Source organism: Psammomys obesus, unplaced genomic scaffold, assembly GCF_907164565.1.
Source record: "Psammomys obesus unplaced genomic scaffold, mPsaObe1.curated_primary_1811, whole genome shotgun sequence".
Taxonomy (NCBI): domain Eukaryota; kingdom Metazoa; phylum Chordata; class Mammalia; order Rodentia; family Muridae; genus Psammomys; species Psammomys obesus.
Window position 1 is genome coordinate 14116381 of NW_026585742.1, and position 24457 is coordinate 14140837.

The following is a 24457-nucleotide window of genomic DNA, read 5'->3' on the forward strand; positions in this document are numbered from 1 at the left end:
AGACCCATCTGAATTTTTAGCAAGACTCCAACTCCCCGAAAAATAAGGAGGAGAAGAAAGAAGAGAAGAAAAAATTAGACCTTAGATGAACAACTGGAAGTTACTTGATTGTGATAAGGAATAAACTTTGTATGTTATAACACTTTTGTCAGCGCTACTGATATTAATGTAAAATATATCACTTAAAATATATTTAAGTTCTAAATATAATGCATGCATGTGTAAATTTATATACAATTTTTATTTTATTAATTTTATGAAATTATATATAAATTACAATTTGTATACATGGTAGCTCACACCTAGAACCCCAACACTGAGGAGGCAGAAGCAACAAGATCTTGCAAGTTTGATTTCAGCCTAGTCTACATACCAAGTTCAAGACCAGCCAGGGCTACATATTGAGCTTCTGTCCTAAAACCAAATTTAAAAATCTCCCAATTATAAAAATGATTATTTCTATTTGAGTGTTAAAAAAAAATCCCCATGGATGGAGAATAATTAAAAGATACAGGATACATGTGCTGGGAAATCAAACTTGGGACAGATCTATTTTAAATTTTTTCAGTGTTTTCTTTTTTCAGGCAGAATCTCACTTGACACAGTGACCGAGACTGTGTAGTCTGCGGTGACTCACAGTGTGAGCCAGGCTGGCCTGAGACTTGTGCTGATTTTTCTTCCTTCCTTTCCTTTCTTTTCTTTCTTTCATTCTGAGATTATAGTTATGGATCATCATGTCCAGACTCATCAGTGATTGTTTATAACCTTATTACTTTACATTTTTGTCTCTGGGAATAGGACCTTAGATTAGAGATACAATGACATAAATGGCTTTTGATCTAAGATACAGTGTGTTACCCATTCCTTTAGAGAGAAACTTTCAAATTTAAATACTTTATATTGTGGAAATGGAGGCACTGAATAAAATCTAGATAAGTCTGTTGAACTACCTACCTTTGGTAATCTTTCAAGAGTGTATTTGTTAAATGGAGAGAAATCTAATCCTTCAGTTCTGTGTTGTGATGCTGTGCAGTCTATTCTCAGACATGAGGGCAGCTTTCATGACTCAAACATTGAAGCTCATTTTTTATTGTTTTATACAGCTGCTTTTTTCTCAATAAAATAGAGGAGAGACTGACTGCTCTTTCACATGATCCCAGCATGAATGTGGATGAGGATGAAGATTCCATTGACAGAGAAGTGTCTGAGCCAAAGGAAGATGTTCATTCCATGATCCAGAGCTGCAGGTTCACCATGAAAATGAAGATGATAGAAAGTGCATGGAAGCAGGTACATTCACTATCTGTTCTCCTCTGTGGCTCATGGAGAACTTCCTGAACTAACTTTTTTCTTAAATTTTCTCTAAAACATGAACCTTAAAAATAATTATTTGATTTATTTATTCTCTTTATAAGGAAGTAATTTTGGAAGCTGGGTTTTATTGGTAGCTCAGTGGTAGAACACTTACTGACCAAAGTCCTGGGTTCTATATCCAACAGTTGGAGAATAAATAAGTTTGAGGAAACACTATAAATTATCCACAAAGCCTCACGTGTTTATTAAAAACCTATTTATTATTTGAAAATGTTTATTTTCTATTATTTAAAAAGCAAATAAAATGTAAGGCCAGATTTATATAATTTAGAAAAATCAATCTTTGATGGTTACAGTTGTTAGGTTTAGTTTGTTGATAATAAGATCTTATGTCTACCTTGCTTAAAAATTATACATTCATTAAAATATAAGTTATATTTTAATATATTTAGCTTGATATTTAATCCATTTGTTGACTGCTATTATAAACCCTTTTTACAACCCCTAGTCTAGTAGAAATAATTATTCTATTGTATCAGTTTAAATGCTCATTTATATATTCTTCCCTTTGGGGTATATTAGGAACAGCTTCAGAGAACAAAATGAATTTATCAGTCATAGTAATTAAGTCCTCTGAAAGACTGGTGTTAGGGATATCTCAAGCACTTCTGTTGTGGTCTGCCTCTCCCCCTCAGCTCTCTCCTGCACTGTGTTTATGTGTACTGGTGCACTGTAGTTCTGACAGTGGCAGGCTTGCCCTCGGAATTGGAAATGGCTACAGACATGTCACTGTACTCCTTCCACAACAAATCTTTCTGGACCGAAAGCACTTTCCCTTTGACATCTTCTTCAGGAGAAAGAAAACCTTCTTTCAGAAGGCTTCATCATTGTCTTCCAGGGCCTAGCTTCATTCTGACTGCAGCAGGAGATGCATATCCAAAATCTAAATAAGCTGCATGTTATACAGAGAAGTCCAGATTGCTGGTCCTCAAGGGACGGGCAATAAATATTTCCCACTGCTGCCCAGGTGGAGTGTAACAAATGGAAGAACAAGGAAGCAGAGAACGAGTACATGATTGAGAGATCTTGTGAAGAACACTGAAATAACTGGAACTCTCTGTGTGATAATTGCTTTTCTTTAGCATTTTTGACAGTATATTTTCAAGGAAATGATGCAATACCAATATTTAGGGATAGAGAAAAAATACAGTGCAGACTTAAAGATCACAAGAAACCATTGTTTTATTTATAGAAGCAGTGAAAGTCCAGTTTGAGTTTTGATTCCTTTTTCTTGTCAAGCCCTTCACTGTACACCAGGGAGTGCTTTGTGGAGCCCACAGATGAACAATTATGACACTGGTGATAAGAACTTAAAGACTGTGGCACTGGAGGTGCACTTTATTCTTGGGAACAGAGAAAACCTCCTGGAAATTTTGTCTAATTGGAAACTATAGGCAAGAGGTCAAAACAGGATTTACTTGAGTTTAAGAATTTAGTGTGGTGGTGGTGGGGTTGGTGGGTGCTAGGTAAAAGGCAAAGTCCTGTGCTTCACTCCTAAGGGAAAAGATCTCTGTCCTGTAAGGAGTAATGTCCCGGTGACAGGAAATAGAATAGCATGTGAGACCCAGGAATAATCGAACCTCAGTCTCCTGTGTGGAAGAAAGCTTGGAGTTTGGTTCTACTAACCTGTGAGTAAGAAACCCCCAGAACCAGGTGTTTGGATATCAGCTTCACAGTACCATGGGATAAGAGACCTTTGGAGAAGGGCAAAGATCATCAGGTACTATGCTGTTCTCACTGGGATGCTCGTTGTCAGGCCTAAGCTTGAGAGCAGTCTGGAGGAAAGACAGAGTCCAGGAAAAATAGGTCCTTGGGCATAATATTGCCTGGGTATCTTACAGGAAGGAACCTCCACTTTTGTCGTGAAGGCAAGTAGATGAGAATACAGAGGAAGCAGTTTGCGAGAAACAAGGTCAAAGCTTACAGTCACATATTGAGGAATGGGGTAACTGATAGGATAGGAGAGGTTGGAACAAGGAGAGGGATTGCTGAAGTGAAGTACGTAATAGAGGTTTATGCGTCAAGGCATGAATGGATCTGCTTTACTAAACTAGGGAAAGATAAGCATCTGCTCAGAGGGAGCAGAGCTCCTCGGGAAGGACCTTAGGAAAACCAGGAAGCCAGGAGAGAACTGTGGGGGACACTGGAGAGGGCTTAGAATCATGATAGAAACCACTGTTCATACAACCTACTGGGTTGTAACTGCAGTGAGCCCCAGTGCAGGTGGAGAGCTAGTATGCACATGAGTTAAACAAAGCCTGGCTTCCCAACCAGTGTAGCATAAAGAAATGCTGATGAGAATGTTAAATGTTGGTATATTAGTTAGACATGGAAAGAAACAAAAGCAAGCATGCAAAAATGTAGTGGGGGGGGGGAGAGTAGACAATAGTTAGAATTTTAAAACTTGGTGATGAGGGCCTCCTGAATAAGCTGAGAGTAGCTGTCCCTGGAATTGTGAAGGAAAAGACAACCAGGAAAAGCTGTCCCCCTAGCTGCATTCTGACAAAACAGGCAGGTGAAGAAGAATGACATCCCAGTGCTTGGAGTACACAGGCAGGGGACATCTGCCGAAGGGACATTTGATTTGCAGAACCTGTTCTGAGCAGAGAAGATGAGTACAAATCAGGACCCACACAGGTGTGTTTGGAAGCTGGAGATTGTAACTGAGGGGGTTGGAAATCATGCATGCTGATTATATTGGAAAGCTACAGACAACAGAGTGAAAGGAAAAGAGACTTTCAACTAAATAAACAGATAAATTTTCCTTTGTCAAACTTTAAAACTTTTTGTGTTTCAAAGTATGTGCTTAATAAAGTGAAGAGGTAGTACCTGTAATAAGACAGAATGTTTGCAGATCACTTATCTTATAAAGGTACAGTATTTCCTGTATATGAAGAATGCTTCATACACAGATATTATGGCTCACACCTGTAATCCCCGCAGTGGAGGCTGAGCAGGAGGCTCCTGAGTCCAAGGCCAGCCATTCGATACAGAAAGATCTTTGCCTCAAAACAAGCTGAGGATGTAGTTCAAATAGCATACTTGACTATCATACATGAAGCCCCAGAACTGCATGAAATTTGCCATGGTGCAATCCCAACACTCTGATGGAGGCAGAACCAGAAGTTCAGTGTTACCCTCAACTACCCAGTAACTTCAAGCTAGTAGAGATAACATGAGACCCTGTCTGAATGAGAGAGATACAATACTTTGTAAATGAACAAGGTTTAAAAAAAAAGTTTTAAAAATATTTTTTAATTTAAATAAAAACATCATTTTCCCCTTCCCTTCCTCCAGCTCCTCCCAGCTACTCTTCTCCCAAAAACATTAGTTGCCTTTAGTTCTTTGTCTTAGGGCGAGCCTCATGAAATTGTCCCCCTTCCATATTAGTATGTCTGTTGACATTGCCATTATTCCAGTCATGTCTATCCAGCCATTCTTAGAAGAGACAGTTTCACTTCAGAGTTTGTGATAATCTGGCTCTATCATTTTTATGTCCCTTCTTCAGGAATGTTCCCTGACTTGTGTAGGACTTATGACATACATACATCCATTGCTGCTTGGCTCCCCACCTTCCATTGTGTCCATTTGTGATTTTCTGTGATGGACTCCATTTTCTGTAATGAGAAGCTTCTTTGATGAGGATTAGATATTAATATTAGTGGGTATAAAAGTAAGATTTTTGAATGTGCTAAGGAATTATGCTGGTCTAGCAAAGTGGCAGTAGATTTCTTTTCTAAGATACATTAGCTGTGGGAAGTTGTCAAGGTTTTCAATACCAGGCGTGTTTTCCTTCCTGTTGAGTAGGCCTTCGCTCCAATTAAATAGTCATTGGTTACCACCAACATGTGAGTACCGCTTACTGCACCTTTACACATAACTTGCCATGCTGGTCAGTGTGGCTCTTAGGTGTAGATAGGACTCATAGAGCTGGAGAGGACTGTTGTTTCACTCCTGTGGCAGTTTGCATAGTATTTTAAAGCTTCCATGAAAGCTAGACTGCAGGAAGCACACTTTCAGGTCAAATCAGCTCAGACTTTCTGAGTGTCCTAAGTAAGTGTTCAGTGTCCTCAGCAATATAGATGTTTAGACCTCTGAGAGGCAGCCAAGTGCTACAACAATAGTCTGTATTGTTTGAGCAGTTATTTGAACTACCCGGATCAACTATTTGAAAGGGAGTTTCTTCTTCCTGGTACTGGAGAAAACAAAAAACAAAACAGAACTTTTTTGTGATTATAATGTAATTTCATCACTTTCTGCTTCTCTTTCCAAACCCTCGCATATATCCTTCCTTGTTCTTTTTCAAATTTGTGGCTTCCTTTTTTATTAATTGTTGCACACGTATGTGTACATATATATACATGAATGTGTACATATACATACATACATTCCTAAATTCATAAATACAACCTGTTCAGTCTGTATAGCACTTATATGTATATTGTCAAAGCTGACCATTTAATTAATGTTGGAAAAACCAATTGATGTGTTCTTCCCTGGGGGAGACTTTTTCTTTTTCTTTTTTGTAAAGATGTATTATTTATACATTATTCTGCCTGCATGCCAGAAGAGGGCACCAGCTCTTATTATAGATGGTTGTGAGCCAGTCATGTGGTTGCTGGGAACTGAACTTTGGAAGAACCTCTGAGTCATCTCTCTTGCCCTGACTTTCTTTTTCTATCAGCATTTCTTAGTTGCCTGTAATTCTTTGTATAGGGTTGAGGCCTTCTGGCCTTTCCCCAATCCATATTAGCACATCTGTTATTTTTATTCAGTTCATGTTTAGACATTCATGTTGAGAGACCTTATGGGTATATTTTCTGACATTCCTAAGAAATATAATCTCACAGCATATTTAGCTCTTACATTCTTTCCGCCAGTTCTTTCACAATAATCCCTTATATGCAGGAATTTTATTATAGATATGTCTATTGGATTTGTCTTTACCACTCTGTATTTTGATTGGTTGTAGTTTTCTGAAATGATCTCCCCCAGTCTTAAAATTGGGAAAAAATTGGTAGACATTTCTCCAATGGCCCTGGCACTGGTGTGATAAAACCAGGAAAATAATGACTATCTCAAAACAAATGAGAAAGGAATGGAGTTGGAGAGAAGGCTCAGCACAGTGCTGGGATTCTTTTCCAGCAATCCCAGTGCCTACATCAGGCTGTTCACTACTACAGTAACTCCAGCTCCAGGGCATCCAGTGCTCTCTTCCTGCCTCTGTGGACAAATCCACATACATACAGAAAGAAACATGAGTAAAAGTAAAATAATTTTTTAAATTGTTGAGACATTTCTTCAAAAAGAAAAAGATATGCAAATTAAAAAAAAATTTAAAAATTCTCAATGTCTTCTTCCTTTCCAATTTGTATCCCCTTGATCTCCTTCAACTGTCTTACTGCTCTAGCAAGGACTTCCAGAACTATGTTGAAGAGATATGGAGAGAGTGGGCAGCCTTGTCTTGTCCCTGATTTCATTGGGATTGCTTTAAGTTTCTCTCTGTTCAGTTTGATGTTGGCTATAGGCTTGTTGTATATCGCCTTTACTAATTGGAAAGGAAGAAGTCAAATTATCACTATTTGCAGATGATATGATAGTATATGTGAGTGACCCCAAAAACTCTACCAGGGAACTCCTACAGCTGATAAACACCTTCAGCAAAGTGGCCGGATACAAAATTAACTCAAAAAAATCAGTAGACCTCTGTATTCAAAAGACAAAAGGGCTGAGAGAGAAATTAGTGAAACAACACCCTTCACAATAGCCACAAAGGACATAAAGTACCTTGGAGTAACCCTAACCAAGTAAGTCAAAGACTTGTATGAAAAAAATTTCAAGTCTCTGTAGAAAGAAAAAGAAGAAGATATCAGAAGATGGAAAGATCTCCCATGCTCTTGGCTTGGCAGGATTAACATAGTAAAAATGGCCATCTTACCAAAAGCAGTCTACAGATTCAATGCAATTCCCATCAAATGACCAACACAATTCTTTACAGACCTGGAAAGAAAAATTCTCAACTTCATGTGGAATAACAGGAAACCCAGAATCGGTAAAACAATCCTCTGCAATAAAAGATCTTCTGGAGGTATCTCCATCCCTGATCTTAAGCTGTACTATAGAGCAACAGTTATAAAAACTGCATGGTACTGGCATAGAAACTGAATGGTGGATCAGTGGAACCGAACAGAGGACCCAGAAATAAACCCACACACTTATGGACACCTGATCTTTGACAAAGATGGCAAAACCATACAATGGAGAAAAGATAGCATCTTCAACAAATGGTGCTGGTCTAACTGGATGTCTACATGTAGAAAATTGAAAATAGATCCATACTTATCACCCTGCACAAAACCAAAGTCCAAGTGGATCAAAGACCTCATCATAAAACCAGACACATTAAATCGGTTAGAAAAAAAAGTGAGGAATACCCTTGAACTCATTGGCACAGGAGACAACTTCCTGAACAGAACACCAACAGCACAGGCTCTAAGAGCAACAATAAATGGGACCTCATGAAACTGAAAGCTTCTGTAAAGCAAAGGACACTGTCATCAAAACAAAACAAATGCCTACAGACTGGGAACGAATCTTCACCAACCCTCTAACTGACAGAGGACTAATATCCAGTATATATAAAGAACTAAAGAAGCTGAAAAACAGCAAACCAAATAATCCACTTAAAAAATGGGGAACAGAGCTAAAGAGAGAATTCTCTGTAGAGGAATATCGAATGGCAGAGAAACACTTAAAGAAATGCTCAACCTCATTAGCCATTAGGGAAATGCAAATCAAAACGACCCTGAGATTTCACCTTACACCCATCAGAATGGCCAAGATGAAAAACTCAAGGGACAACACATGCTGGAGAGGTTGTGGAGGAAGGGGAACCCTTCTCCACTGCTGGTGGGAATGCAAACTTGTACAACCACTTTGGAAATCAATCTGGCGTTTTCTCAGACAACTAGGAATAGTGCTTCCTCAAGATCCAGCCATACCACTCCTAGGCATATATCCAAAACAGGCTCAAGTACACAATAAGGACATTTGCTCAACTATGTTTGTAGCAGCTTCCAGAAGCTGGAAACAGCCCAGATGCCCCTCAACTGAAGAATGAATGCAGAAATTGTGGTACTTCTACACAGTGGAGTATTACTCAGCAATGAAAAATAAGGAAATCATGAAATTTGCAGGTAAATGGTGGGACCTGGGAAGGATCATCCTGAGTGAGCTGTCCCAGAAGCAGAAAGACACACACGGTATATACTCACTTATATAGACATATAACATAGGATAAACCTACTAAAAACTGTACGTCTAAAGAAACTAATCAAGAGAGAGGACCCTGACTAAAATGCTCAATCCCTATCCTGAAAGGCAAAGAGGTTGGACATCAGAAGAAGAAGAAAACAGGAAACAACCTAGGAACCTGCCACAGAGGGCCTACAAAAGCCTCTGCCCCCCCCCCCAAAAAAAAAAAAGCCTGTGCCCTGCAGACTATCAAAGCAGACGCTGAGACTTATGGCCAACGGTTGGGCAAAGTGCATGGAATCTTATGTAAGAAGTGGGAAATAGTAAGAGCTGGAGAGGACGGGAACCACACAAGGAGAGCAACAGAACCAGAAAATTTGAACACAGGGAACTTCCCAGAGACTCATACTCTAACCAAGGACTATTCATGGAGATATCCTAAAACCTCTGCACAAATGTAGCACATGACAGTTCAGTGTCCAAGTGGGTTCCATAGTAATGGGAAGAGGGACTGCCTCTGACATAATCTGATTGGGCTGCTCTTTGATCACCTCCCCCTGAGTGGGGAGCAGCCTTACCAGGCCACAGAAGATGACAATGCAGCCACTCCTGATGTGATCTGATAGACTTAAGATCAGAAGGAAGGAGAAGAGGACCTCCCCTATCAGTGGACTTGGGGAGGGGCATGCGTGAAGAAGGGGGAGGGAGGGTGAGACTAGGAGGGGGGAGGGAAAGGCTTATGGGGGGATACAAAGTGAATAAAGTGTAATTAATAATAAAAATAAATAAATAAAATTCTCAATGTCATGAGTCACCAGAACAATGACACACCAGTTTACACTGGTCTGGTAGCTGGCTCCAAAGAGTCATTGCTGGTTAGAGGGGGACACAGAGAAATGTACATTGCTGGTGGGAATATAAATTTTTATGTCTGCTGTAAAACAGGGCAGTTTAGCAACTTCAGAGTTCTAATATGCTCCAGAAGTTCCACTCCTAGACATACCCAAGAGAAGGGAGAATAAAAGTACACACTAAAATGTTTTAACAGTTTAACATGCCATTCAGGTTGTCTGAAAAGATAGAAGCAATGCAAATAGCCATCAGTAGACCCATTAGTGTAAGGAAATACTGTGTCTATACTGTAAATCATTACTTGGCTGACACACTACAACATACATAAACCTGAAAACGTATTGAGTGAAAGAAAAGCTCCCAAAATCATTGCACTGTTTTCTGATATCATCATTTTGAAATATTTAGGATAGGACTTAAAGAGACAGAAAGTGCATTCTGGCACCCCCTTGCTGGGGAAACTAAGTAATGATTACTGAGAAGCAAAGAGCTTCTCTTTGAGCTTATAAAAAATGTTTTGAATTTGGATGTTTGTTGTAAATACTGTAAATATTTTTAAATGTGAGCTGAAGAAATGCTGAAACATCCTTTATATGTACAGTGTACACAGTCCATAAAGTGTTGGCTGGATAAGCATAGGTTTAATCTTCCAGAATCCAGGTAAAGAAATGCATACGAAATCCCAGTTCTTGAGAGGTAGAGAAACACAGATCTCTAGGGTTTGTTGGCCAGCCAGCCTAGCCTACTCTCTACGCTCCAGACCAGTAAGAAATCCTGTATCTAAAAACAAGGTGACCAGTACCTTAAAAATGACACCTGAAGTAGACCTGAAACCTTTATATACATATGCACCCACATATATAGAGAAAGACTTTTTTTTTTTTTTAAATATACACCTGAGGAAATGAAGTGACTGCTGAAGGGCATATTGTAACAAGGCAAAAAGCCAACTAAAACCTTTTTTAAAGTAATTTCCTGTAGTGGTCAGATGTGCATGGATTTTTCCTTTTCACACCTGATATATACACCCTATGTAACAGGAAGGAAATATAAAATAGCAACCTTAAAGAAAGAAGATAGCAGTAAAAAAAAATTAAAAAGAATAATTTTTTTAGGCATTGGTCAGATCACTAATGTTCTCTGTAGCAGAGCTACAGGAAATGCAGGCTTGAGCCCCCCTGGCAATATAATATGACAGACATCTCAAACTTTTTCTTTCTTTTTCTTCTATTCATTTAGAGTAATTTCTCACTTGCCATGAAACTCCTGAAAGAGATGCATAAAGAATCAAAAACAAGAGAGACTTGGCGAGTACAATGGATGCATAGTTACTCCCAGCTGAGCCACTGCCGGAGCCACACCCAGAGCCCTCAGGAACAAGTCCTCTCAATGCTCAAAACCATCATGCTGTTGGGTAATTGGGCTGCTATTGTCTGCATAGATTTGAGACTGGGATTTTCATATTGTCTTTGTACTACTTCATGTGAGAGTTTAAATCTATCTTATGAATTTATAGATAACAGTAAAGAGTTTCACAGAGTGGCATCACTTCCTTAGGAAAGCACGTCATCCAGACCTAGGAGTCTTTATACACTAATACAACAAAATTCAGAGTTATGCTCATCTTTAAAATAAATTGGAAATTAAACATTTTCTCTTTGATACTTAGTTTTTAGCCTCTAAGCCAAAGAGTTCTTCCTTGGGCATGTGTTGGATCTGATACTCCTGCTGTGCTGCCATTCACCTCAGGGTGGATAGTGGGACTCTGCTGCAGGGCAGAACACTGCTACAAGGCTCTGTGAAAGGACCAAGAGGACTGCTTTCTCCACTTAACCCTAGGAACAGAAAACATTCTTAGCATTCACGTGTGGTATTACACCTGTAATTCCAGCACTGATGAGGCCAAGACAGGGTAATTGCCACAATTTTAAGACCAGCCAGGGCTATGTAGGGAGACTATCTCAAAGCAAAACAAAAGAGGACCTAGCTCCCACCCCACCCCTCTACCCCCCACCTCCCACTCAGATGTAGCCTGTGGGCAGCTTAGTCTCCATGGGGGTTTCCTAGTAAGGGGACCAGGGGCAGTCACTGGTATGAACTTGGTTGCCTGCTTTTATCACCTCCCCTGCCCTTTCTAGGCCACAGAGAAAGGGGATTCAGACAGTCCTGATGAAACCTTCTAGGCAAGGATCGGATAGGGGAGGAGGACCTCCCCTATTAGTGGACTATGGGAGGGACATGGGAGGGAAGAGGGAGACAGGTTGGGACTGGGAGGAGATTGGGGGGCTACAGCAAGAATACAGAGTGAATAAATTGTAACTAATAATAATAAATCTCAAAATGTATGTTAAAAAAAAAAGAAACAAAAATAAAAAAGAACCAAAAACAGGAAGAAATGGGGAAGTCAGAAAATGTCCTAGGGTTTCATGAATCATTATGCTGATATTAAGACTGAATACAGTTGCCTGGCATTTTTGAGGTGCTGGGTTTGCTCCCCAGTAAATAGTAATTATATTGAGTACACATAGTAATAGCAGTTTTTAGTTTAGAGCACAGACACAGAACTGTACGAGCTGAGCGAGCTGGTGGCAGTGATCCTGTGGGGAACCAGACTGCCACAAACAGGGCGTGGGCTGCTAAACTTTGTAGCAGGTACGCTGCTGGGAACTGCAGCCCTGATTCCTTGCCCACCACCATGTTTAATAAGAACCATTTTCTGTTCTTTGCAACTGACAAAACTAGGAATTTGATAAAATGTGATAGGTGATACTAGAATAAAAAGTTTAATCCTACTTTTAAACCTCAACTCTGTGGGTGTCAATGTTTACTTTTAATGAAAACCATTTTCTAATAATAAGCAAGTTTAAGAATTCTTTCATCAGAAACTGAATCCAGGTCGTGTACTTCTAAAATTAATCCCTTAATAGAAAAGAACTTACTGACTATGAATTTCTTATTTTAAAAAAGATCTTTTCTTCCCCTCCCCACCCCCTAACAGATGAGAACAGTATTTCAAGCTACTTAAATAAGAACATTCAGACCTCTTGTGACCAGAATATTCTCTTGGGCACCACTTACAAGATCATGGCTGATGCTCTCAGCAGGGAGCCATCCTGCCTGTCTGACCTGGAGGAAAGCAAGGCCAAATCAGTCTTGGCACTTTCTGGATCTAATGCAGAATGCACAGAGTGGGTAAGAAAAATGGAAGAGACAGTTCTTGTGCAGTGTGTCATTTATGTGCTTCTCTCAGGACAAAGTAGAGCAGCAAGGAGAGAGTATTCTTTTGTGGATTTAAAATATGTTTAAAGCCAGGTGTAGTTACTCTGAAAAACACAACTGAAATGAAATGATGAAATAAAATGAAATGATTGACAACTATTATTTCAAGTTTCTCATGTGGAAAATTTAATAATCCATATATTTTCTGTTATTTATTATTTGAATTTTGTTTGTTCATTTGTTTTTTGAGCCAGTGTTGTATGTATCCCAGGCATGTCTTAAACTTGCTTTCTAACCACAATGAATTTAAACTTTTCATACCTCCCATATCCTTGGACTATAGTGTATACCACTACACCCAGTTTATGTGTTGTGGTCTGAACTCATGGCTTCATGTAAACTAAGCAAGCACTCTACCAAATACATCCCAGTCCCCTGAAAATAATATAGGGTTTTGGTTGTTGTTTAGTTGTTATTGTTTCCCCCCCTGCTATGTAGCTCTGGCTGTCCTGGAACTGATTGTGTAGACCAGGTTGGCTTGAAACTTAGAACAGTCCTTCTACCTTTTCATCATGAATTCTGGGATTACATGCCCAATTGCTAATACAGATCTTTAAAACAAGCTTTTGTATGTGTAATTTCATCACTAGTTTTTATAGAAATGATTTTGCCAGCAGCGGGAGCCTTTTCCCCTTTGTATTCAGTGCTGCTTTGCTTATTCTGTGGAGAAGTGGTGCAGGTGGTTGTATTCTTTCGGTTTTTCAGATAATTTTGTATTTTTAATACTTAACATCTTCTTCACCTTCTGTCCTGCTTCAGTGTAGTCATGTGGTCCTGTCTTCTCCCTTTTCATTGTCACTGACATCTTTGCAGGACATAGGCATACAGCACCAACCTTTATTCTTTTGTGTGAATCACATGGAGTTTACAGTGCTTTGACAGAGCCAGCTCTGCATACCTCATTGACTGACTAGCATGTTCTCTTTTTTTATCTGGTAGTTGTATGTTTGTATTTGTTTATTTTATTCAAAAGGTGGTCTCATAGAGATCCCCTTGCCTCAGTTGGGACTACACACACCCCACATAATTCATCATTGTTATTTCTAAGCTGTTGATCTAGTTAGTCATGCATCTTCTGAATTCCAGGTAATCTCAGGTCTGTACCAGAGAGCATTCCATCACCTCTCCAAGGCCGTGCAGTCAGCTGAAAACGAAACCCAGCTTTCCTGCTCGGGCCATGAGGTGGCAGCTGAGCGGGCCAATGCATATATGACACTGGTAGGTTTCTGTGACCAACAGCTCCGAAAGGTAGATGAGAGTGCCTCCAGCACATCACAGAAGAGAAGTACAGGTTAGTGTTCAGTATGTAAGCTTGAAAAATATAAATATCCTTTTGATCTCGTGGTTTTTTTTTTTTTTTCAAATGGCAAATATTTTACTTTGTTTCATCTTTAGAAATAGTATCTTCAAGAAACATGCTTGTGCTTAAATAGAATCTGCGTATTTTTTGGGGATTCTGGGGTTTCAACCAACCTAGATAATAGTCATCAAGAATTCCAGCATTGAGCTAAGACACCATCCCTTAACATTTAGAGACAGTGTCTCACTATGTAGCAAGGTCAGCCTTGTGCTTGCCATTCTGCTCTGCTTCCCAGGTGCTAGCATTGCTAGTGAGCTATTGTACCTGGCTCATTTATTTCACGTAACTTATTTTACTTGCCACTTGGCTCATGTGGTCTACCTCTTGCTCTGGGAATAAAATTAGAAGATTTATCCAATGTGTACTCTAAGTACAGGATTAAAACTACATCCTGAAAGATTTAGCAAAAATGTGTGTGACATTTCTTGACTGAAAGAAAGTGCTGGAGAGGGAGCACTGACAGACCGAAAAAAGGACGATTAATCATTTGTCACATTTATGGTTTATGTGCTAACCATCGCTTTCCTCTTTGCTATCTTTGATTGTGTAGAACTGGAAGCATATCCAGGCCTTGTGGTGGAGAAAATGTTGAGAGCATTAAAGTTAAACTCTTCTGAAGCCAGGCTGAAATTCCCTAGGTTACTTCAGATTATAGAACAGTATTCAGAGAAGACCTTAAGCATAATGACAAAAGAGGTGAGTATACCTTAAGAGTGGAAGAGAACTTTTTAGAACTTTATATCCAGACTCAGTGTGTGTAATACAGATGATCTGGCCTTTTTTCCCCCACCTTTGTGTGTGTGCACATGCTACATCGTACATGTGGGGTCAGAGGACAATCTGAGGTATCATTCCTTACCTTCTTCCCTGTTTACAGCTTGATGCGATTTTCCTGTTCCCTCCTGCATCTTAGGATTACAGATGTGTGCTATTGCATTTACCTATTTTCCTTTGTGGGTGTAGTGAGAACGCTATCTGAACAAGAACCAAATCAATCAATCAAGGAAGAATATTTCTGGAGCTGAGACAGATTTTGTATGGAATTTTGCAAAATTTTGCAAAATACAGTCTGCATAGATGAAGCTGCAGTCTGGAACATCTGCTGGTATCTCATGCTTAGTTTTTATTTAGCCTAGAGTGAGAACTAAGAGGGAACTGAGAGATGCAAGTATGCCCATACAATTATACACTTGGTCCATGGCTCACTTGGGTGTACACATGCTGGCTATGCTTCTATCCAAAGGGTTCGATCTCTGTAGGGAAGGCTCCATCTATAAAAGAACAGTGCCAACAAAAAGAATCCTTCACATTTTTATACATTTATAAAAATACTAAAAAATAGCCCCAAGCTATGACTTGAAAATGAGAGTTCAGAAAGAACTAACTGGTACCCTGCTACTTTATGTAGCAAGATCTTTGTTGTTGTTTTATTTGTGTGTGTACATGAGTGCCCAGGCTGTCCCTTGAGACAGAGTCTCTCCCGGAACCTGGAGCTTGCCAATTTGGCTAGACTGGCTGGCCAGCAAGCCCCCATTTCCTCCTGTCTCTGCCCCCCACTGGGATTACAGGTTCATAGTACTATACCTCATTTTTCCATAGGTACTAGAAACTGAACTCAGCTCTATTTAACCAACTGAATCATCTCCTCAACTCTGTATCACAAAATCTTAAACAATGTTCATCTTTGAGCCATGAGGGCCTGCCGTGACTTTACCTTCTGTGGATTCTGAGTACAGACTTTTTCAGTAGTCTATTATTGGTTACAGAAAAGTTAAAAGTTGAGGGAAAGTGAGAAATTAAGGGGGAAAAAAGCCTTCCAAGAGTTGGAGACATTTCCAAGAGAAAAAAAAAGTCCTTTAATTTTTTTTTTTTATTTTGCACTTACTTGGTTATTTTGTCTGTGCCTATGTCTGTGGCACAGTGTTCATGTGGAGATCAGAATACAGCTTTCACAAGTCATGTCTCTCTTTTTTCTCTTGATAGTATAATTTATTTTTCTCATTTATTTTATTCACTCTACATCCTTGTAGTCCCTTCCTTCCTTTCCTCCTAGTTTCACCCTCTTTCCCTTCCCCTCTCCTCCCCTTTTCTTCAGAAATGGGAAGCTCCCATTCCTGTCCACTCCAGCTCATCAAGTTGCATCAAGACTAAACATGTCCTCTTCCCATGTGGCCTGTCAAGGCAGTCCCCCCAGGGGACAGTGATCTGAAAGCAGGCAAGTGAGTCCATGTCCAGTGTAGTCCCCACTTCCCTTACTAGAGTGGGGAAGCCTGAGCTGCTCATCTGCTACATCTTTGTAGGTGCCCTAGGTCCAGTTCATGCATGGTCCTTGGTTGATGTTTCAGTCTCAGTAAACCCCTCAGGGCCCTGGTTAGTTAGCTCTTCTGGAGCTCCTGTCACATTCAGGTCCTTTTGTCTTTCCTCCCAGTATTCCCCAAGATTCTTTCTTCTACCATGTGAGTCCTGGGGATTGAATCAGGCTGCCAGACGTGGCAACAAGTGACTTAGTCCACTGAGCCATCTCGCTGGCCCAAATTATACAACTTGATTCTCAGATTGACAGTGACTTCAGAAAGTTTATTATGGGTGGGTTTGGTAGTGCATGCATTAAATTCGAGCACTTGGGAGGCAGAATTTGAGACCAAGCCTGGTCTGTTGCAACTTCTATGCTAGCCAGGCCTACACAGTAAGCCCCTATCTTTAAAAATTAAATTGATTTTTTTTTCAAAACCACGAACTTTGTGTTAGTTTCTCATTGTTTTAGCAAAAGTCTTAAGAATATATGTTTATAAAGAGAAAGACTCTTCTAGGATCACTTTTTTTTAATTTTTATTTTTTTAATATTAGTTATAACTTTGTATCCCTGCTGTATCCCACTCCCTCCTTCCCTCCCAGTCCCACCTTCCCGCCCTCATCTCCTTCATTCCCCTTTCCAAGTCCACTGATAAGGGAGAACCTCCTCCCCTTACGCCTGATACTGGTTTATCAGGTGTCTTCAGGACTGGCTGCAAAGTCCTCTGTGGCCTAGCAAGGCTGCTCTTCCTGGGGGGAGGGAGGGTCAAAGAACCCACCATCCAGTTCATGTCAGGAACAGTCCCTATTCCCCTTATTAGGGTACCCACTTGGATACTGAGCTACCAAGGGCTACATCTGAGCAGAGGCTCTAGGTTGCATCATGTTTGTAGCAGCTTTATTCGTAATAGCCAGAACCTGGAAACAACCTAGATGTCCCTCCGTTAAGGAATGGATACAGAAATTGTGGTATTTTTACACAATGGAATACTACTCAGCAATTAAAAACGAGGAAATCATGAAATTTGCAGGCAAATGGTGTGACCTAGAAACGATCATCCTGAGTGAGGTATCCCAAAAGCAGAAAGACACGCATGGTATATATTCACTTATATAGACCTATAAGATAGGATAAATATCCTGAAATCTATCCACCTAAAGAAGGTAAACAAGAAAGAGGACCCAGGGTACGATGATCAATCCTCACTTAGAAAGACAAATAGGATGGACATTGGATGTAGGAGCAAACAAGTAATAGGACAGGAGCCTACCACAGAGGGCCTCTGAAAGACTCTACCTAGCAGTGTATCAAAGCAGATATTAAGACTCATAACCAAACCTCCAGCAGAATGCAGGGAATCAAAAAAAGGGGGGAGGGGGAGCTAATACGACCTGGAGAGGACAGGAGTTCCACAAGGACCAAATATATCTGGGCACAGGGGTCTTTTATGAGACTGTTTCTCCAAACAAGGACCATGTATGGATGCAACCTAAATTAAATTTAAAAGTACATTTTATCCATTTTTTAAAAGAATTTGAAATTAGTCAAACACTTTTAGAAATGTGTTGAAAAACACCTGAAAAACATTTTTAGATTTTCTAATAATGTATAGGTTATAATTACTAATGTTCAAACTATAATTTTATGTCAGGAAACTTATGCCAATATGTGTATGGGTTAAGTACAGAGGTATATTTATATGAATTTCTTAAAACAAAAAATATGGAAAACAGCCTAACTTCATGATAATCTGTAAATAAAATGGAATATATAGTTGTTAAAAGAATGAGTAAATTTCTCTAATGTCTTTGTTACTTTTATATTCCTATCACCTACTTAATCTTAAACACACCCACTTCAACAAGGCCATACTTCCTAAATCTTACCCAGTAATTCCACCAGCTACAGATCATGTTTTCAAATATATGTGCTTACAGGGGACATTTTCATTCAAACACCACAGTTGTTGTAAATTAATTAATAAATAAATGAGTATTGGGCTATATAATGTTTATTTTTAGCCCTGGTATTATTGTGGTGGTATTATTTAACCCACTATAACAAATAATAAGACACAGACACCTGTTAGATATTATAATACCCTTATTTACCTTGAGCTGGGCAGATATTTCATGTACACTGGCCCAATAGCCTCACCGTTCATCTCCAAGCCCCCATAAAATGTGATCCACCTTAATCCTCATCTGGACTACCTTTCATACATAATCCCATGGTACTTGCATGTATTCTTCATCTGGGTCCTTTCATGCCATTTTGGAGTTCTTACTCTTGGCCCACTTTTTTTTTTTTTTTTTTTTTTCCCTCAACCTAACCCATCATGGTGTCTTTCCGTCTCTCTTCCCATCCATCTGTTTCCCATGATTCTTAATTGAACCCAAAAGCCCAGGAGCCTTAGCCACACCTACTCCATTTGCCCTACCCAGGTATAGGCTGTTTAATCAACCAATCAGGTATGTCTTAGGTGTACAAAACAAGGATAGTTGTAACCAGATCTTGAGGGCCGGTAACACACATCAGACCAACATCCAACACACCACAGCAAGTATGATCCCAATCTTTTATTTTATTTTTATTAATTACAGTTTATTCACTTTGTATCCCAGCTGTAATCCCCTCTCCAGCCCCTCCCAACCCCACCCTCCTTCCTCTTCCTATGCCTCTCCCCTAGTCCAATGATAGAGGAGGTCCTCCTTCCTTTCCATCTGACCCTAATCTATCAGCTCTCATCAGGACTGGCTTCTTTGTCTTCCTCTGTGGACTGGTAAGTCTGCTCCCCCTCAGGTGAAGGTGATCAAAGAGCCAGCCACTGAGTTCATGTCGGAGACAGTCCCTGTACCTATTGTTGGGGAACCCTTGTGGACACTGAGCTGCCATGGGCTACTTCTGTGCAGGGGTTCTAAATTATTTCCATGCATGGTCCTTGTTTGGAATATCAGTCTCAGAAAAGACCCCTGTGCCCAGATTTTTTGGTTCTGTTGCTCTCCTTGTGGAGCTCCTGTTCCCTCCAGGTCTTTCTATCTCCACCTTCTTTCATAAGATTCCCTGCACTCTGCCCAAAGTTTGGCTATGAGTCTCAGCATATGTTTTGATACCCTGCTGGGTAGAGTCTTTCAGAGACCCTCTGTGATAGGCTCCTGTCCTGTTCCCTGTGTTCTCCCTCTTCTGATGTCCATCCCGTTTACCTTTCTGAATAAAAACTGAGCATCTTACCCCGGGTCCTCCTTCTTGATTAGCTTCCTTAGGTGTACAGATTTTAGTATGACTATTCTATATTATATGTCTAATATCCACTTCTAAGTGAGTATATACCATGTGTGTCTTTCTGCTTCTGGGAAACGTCACTCAGGATGATCTTTTCCTAAGCTGCTGTAAAGCACTGTCATCAGAACAAAACAACAGCCTACAGACTGGGAAAGAATCTTCACCAACCCTATATCTGACAGAGGGCTAATATCCAGAACATATAGATAGAACTCAAGAAGTTAAACAGCAAGAAATCAAGTAACCCAATTAAAAAATGGGGTACAGAGCTAAACAGAATTCTCAGTAGAGGAACATCGAATGGCAGAGAAACACTTAAAAGAAATGTTCAGCGTCCTTGGTCATCAGGGAAATGCAAATCAAAACGACCCTGAGATTTCACCTTACACCCATCAGAATGGCTAAGATCAAAAGCTCAAGTGATGACACATGCTGGAGAGGATGTGGAGAAAGAGGAACCGTCCTCCACTGCTGGTGGGAATGTAAACTTGTACAACCACTTTGGAAATTGTCTGTGCTTTTTCAGACAATTAGGAATAGCGCTTCCTCAAGATCCAGCCATACCACTCCTAGGCATATATCCAAAAGATGCTCAAGTATACAACAAGGACATTTCCTCAACCATGTGTGTAGTAGCTTTATTTGTAATAGCCAGAAGCTGGAAACAACCAGATGTCCTTCAGTTGAGGAATGGATACAGAAATTGTGGTACATTTATACAATGGAATACTACACTACTTAGCAATTAAAAACAAAGAAATCATGAAATTTGCAGGCAAATAAACCTATTCTTTGATCAAAGAATATGTGTGCACATTTACCGTAAATATTTGGAAGAATGCAGTGGTCCCTTAGCAAAAAGAGCTAAGAGAGAGGAGACTTATATTTAAGATTTTCCATATTGAACATATTTTACCTTTATGATAAATACTGCTAAGTATCTTATTCATTTTCAAACTATACTTTTCTGAATTTTAGATTTCATCCATTCCTTGCTGGCAGTTCATTGGCTGGATCAGCCACATGGTGGCTTTACTGGACAAAGAGGAAGCCATTGCAGTGCAGCATACTGTGGAAGAGATTGCTGATAACTACCCACAGGCCATTATCTATCCTTTTATAATAAGCAGCGAAAGCTACTCCTTTAAGCATACTTCTTCTGGTCAAAATAATAAAGCATTTGTTGAGAGGTAACGTTTTGGAATTGGGCTGATCAGATAGTACTGAGTATAAAAATTTTGTGCGGTAAAAGCAAAATTGTGCAAATGTATTTGAGCTGTTCTTGAAGCATAGAAAGTCTTTGACATCTGTTGAGTTCATCTTTTCTCTGTTTATTACTTGTTACAGAATTTCTCTCCTTTTGAAAATACTGTTTGTCTTAGGTGCTTGCCTGCATGCCCGTAATTAATAATCTTTTGAATATTACAGAGTAGATGTAATCTGTTACATTACTAGATGTAATTTGTAATCTGTTCTTGTTATGGTTGGTTTGTTTTTGTAAATGTGACACAAGGTAGGGTCATCTGAGAAGAGAGAACTCCCAATTGATAAAATACTTTCATCTAGGTGGCCTGTAGGTCATTTTCTGGATTAATGATTGATAAGGGAGGGCCCAGCTCACTGACAATGGAGTCACTCCTGATCAGTTGGTCCTGGGTTGTATAAGAAAGCAGGCTGAACAAACCAGCCTTAAGAAGCAAACCAGTAAGCAGCACTCCTCCATGGCCTCTGCTTTAGTTCCTGACTTCGAGTTCCTACCTTGAGGTCCAGCCCTGGCTTCCCTAGTGATGGATTGTGACCTGAGAGCTATAAGCTGAGATAAACCTTCTCATCCCCAAGTTGCATCTGGTCTTGGTGTTTATCATAGCAGTAGAAACCCAAATAAGACTATTCTGAAGCTACCCTTTAAGAGATACTGAAATGTTGGCATAGTATTGTATGCCAGAAATACTCTAGAAGCTGTGACAGGAGAATCTGAAGTTTGAGGTCAGCCTAGGCCTAAAATAAATAGATAAAAATACAAAGAATATGAATCCAGAGAAACTGGAGAGATGGCTTAATGAGTAAGAACACTTATTTGCAATCATGAGATCCTGAGTTCAAACCCCCAGGATCCATGGCTCTATGTACCTGTACCCTCGGCATTGTGGGGCAGAGACAGGCAGTTCCTGTCTTGCTGACTCGGCAGCCTAGGCAAAATAGTGAGCCTCAGGTTTATCTCAAGACAGTAAGGCAGAAAGAAAGACGTCCAAGTATCCTGCTTTGCCTTTATTTGTTCACGCACAAGTACACACACTCAAATACTCAGATATGTATCACATAGTGTGTGTATATATACATATACATGAATACACGCAAAGAGACGCCCTTCTTCTGAATGAGGGCTCCATAGATGGCCTAAAGTGTCACCCCTTCACTTCTTTGGTTATGCGTAAGTTGGTCTGACTTTTACAAGAATATTTTTTCCGTGCTTTGCTTCCTTTTTCAGTAGGTGTTTTTGTGTATTAAGCATCAGTAAAACCCAATTCCAAAAATACAAACTGGATATCAAAGGCATTCATTGACCCTAAAATAATAGTGGTGGTTTCAGTACCCCGATTTCACCCAAATGTGGGTTATCCAACCCTCTCTCCCAAGGGGGGAATGCAGAAACAACCATATTAAATAAGTTAAATGAACAGAACATTCTGCTCATTAACTGCAGAGTGCACATTCTCAGCAACCTATGGGACTTTTTCCAAAATAGATCATATTTGAGGACACTAAGTCTTAATTAATATTGAATAAATTAAAGTGATTTATCTGGTGACAATGGAATCAAACTAGAAATCAATGACGAACTATAGTTTTTAGTTTAGTATTTTGTAGTTGTAGACAATATACAAACTCATGGAGATTAAGCAAACAATGCACTGTTGAGTGGTGAATAAGTTATTGAAAAAATCAAGAGAAAAGTTTTTATATTCCTAGAATGAATTAAAGTGCAAATACATCAGAACCTGTGAGAAACAAAAAGATTCTAGGAAGGAAATGTATAGCTATAAGTCCCTACTTTATGACATTGTAGAGATCGCACATAACTTAATGTTATGTCTCAAGATCTTAGAAAAATAAAAACAAGCCAGACCCCAAAATTAGTAGATGGTAGTAAATATTAACAGCGAGAGTATAAATTAATGAAATAGAAACAAAAAGAAAAATACAAAAAATAATCAGTGAAACAAAATATTAATATCTGAAATAGACTACTCAGAAAACTAAATAACGAACCTATACAACCCAACCAACCAATAAATGGGACTTAACTATGTTGCTCATAAATTTCTTTTCGTTATTCACAGGCGTAGAATATCTAGGACATATAGTAGTCTATTTCTTTCTGGTTTATTGTTGTTGTCCTGACATAGGTTGTTACTTATGTAGCCCACAACGTCTCATTTTTGTTTTTCTGGTGTATCTTTTCAGTACCTTTGTCAAAAGTTTGATCACTACATATAACCAAATGAATTTATATATGTCCTCTGTTCTATTCCATTATTTTATCTGTTTTTTATATAAGTATTATGCTGTTTTTATTAATATGGCTTTGTACTAATACCTCCAGCATTGTTCTTTTTGCCAGGGCTACATAATGAAACCCTATCTTCAGATAGTAACTACAATGAAACAAAAAAATAGACCTACTACATGATCCAGCTATACTAACCCTGTTATAGATATACTGTCATAGATACATATTATATACATATGACCCTGTTATATGAATATACTGTTAAGGAGCCACATAACTGCAAAGACCTGCATATCCTTACGTACTGTGGCACTGTCACAACAATTAGTTGATGGTATCAGTCTAAGTATCTATCAATGTGAATGAATAAAGAATATTGTGATAGATATACTCTGTAGTTTTATTCAACCATGAAATAACCTCTCTTTCTCTCATGTATATCCTATATGACATAAATATAGACCCAAAATTACCTGGGCAAAGGAAGGATACTCGCGGGGTGGATGGTATAAGAAGCAAAGATGATTAAAGTCCATGGTGTACTTGAATAAAATGCCTTTATGAAACTCATCACTATATATGAATACAGTCATAAAAAATCTTTATGTAAAATAGCTGTTTTGCCATGAGCTGAGTTGCCTTGTTACCAGGGAAGATGAAAGGTAGATCATCTTTCACAGTTTGTACACATACCACTTACACCACTTTGCTCCTCCAGCTACACCATCTCTGAACAGACTCCACCACATTAAGACTGTTTTTAAAAGTGAATGCATGGAAAATATTTGTATAAAGTGACCTGCCATACTTCAAAATGTTCAGAGCAAAAGTAAATTATATTCATTAGTGTCCATATTTTCTACAGATCTACTTTCACTTTGCCTAAGACCTTTAACTCTTAAAAGCAATAGTTCTTAACTTAACCTTTCTAATGCTGCAAACCTTTAATAAAGTTTCTCATATTGTAGTGAACCCTTACCATAAAATTATTTTCATTACTACTTCATAACTGTAATTTGACTACTATTATGATCATAATATAAATATCTGATATGGAGGATATATGATATGTGACCCCTGTGAAAGGGTTGTTTGATCTCCAAAGGGGTTACAACCCACACATTGAGAACTACTACTTTAAAGAGCAGATACTAATTTAATGTTGGATATAATTCTCAAGTACTATTTCCCTGGACTGGTAGTTAGTGTGTGTGTGTGTGTGTGTGTGTGTGTGTGTGTGTGTGTGTGTGTG

The 24457-nt window shown here is 39.2% G+C and overlaps 1 protein-coding gene across 1 annotated transcript in view; it reads left to right on the top strand.

Moving 5' to 3' along the window:
* Prkdc (protein kinase, DNA-activated, catalytic subunit) overlaps positions 1 to 24457 on the top strand; it is a 197315-nt gene that overhangs the window by 150043 nt on the left and 22815 nt on the right. The window contains exons 69-74 of the mRNA XM_055599098.1: positions 1104 to 1290; positions 10720 to 10894; positions 12479 to 12672; positions 13846 to 14050; positions 14670 to 14815; positions 20673 to 20884. Coding sequence (XP_055455073.1) covers positions 1104 to 1290; positions 10720 to 10894; positions 12479 to 12672; positions 13846 to 14050; positions 14670 to 14815; positions 20673 to 20884 — 1119 coding nt within the window. The remainder of the gene's footprint in view (positions 1 to 1103; positions 1291 to 10719; positions 10895 to 12478; positions 12673 to 13845; positions 14051 to 14669; positions 14816 to 20672; positions 20885 to 24457) is intronic.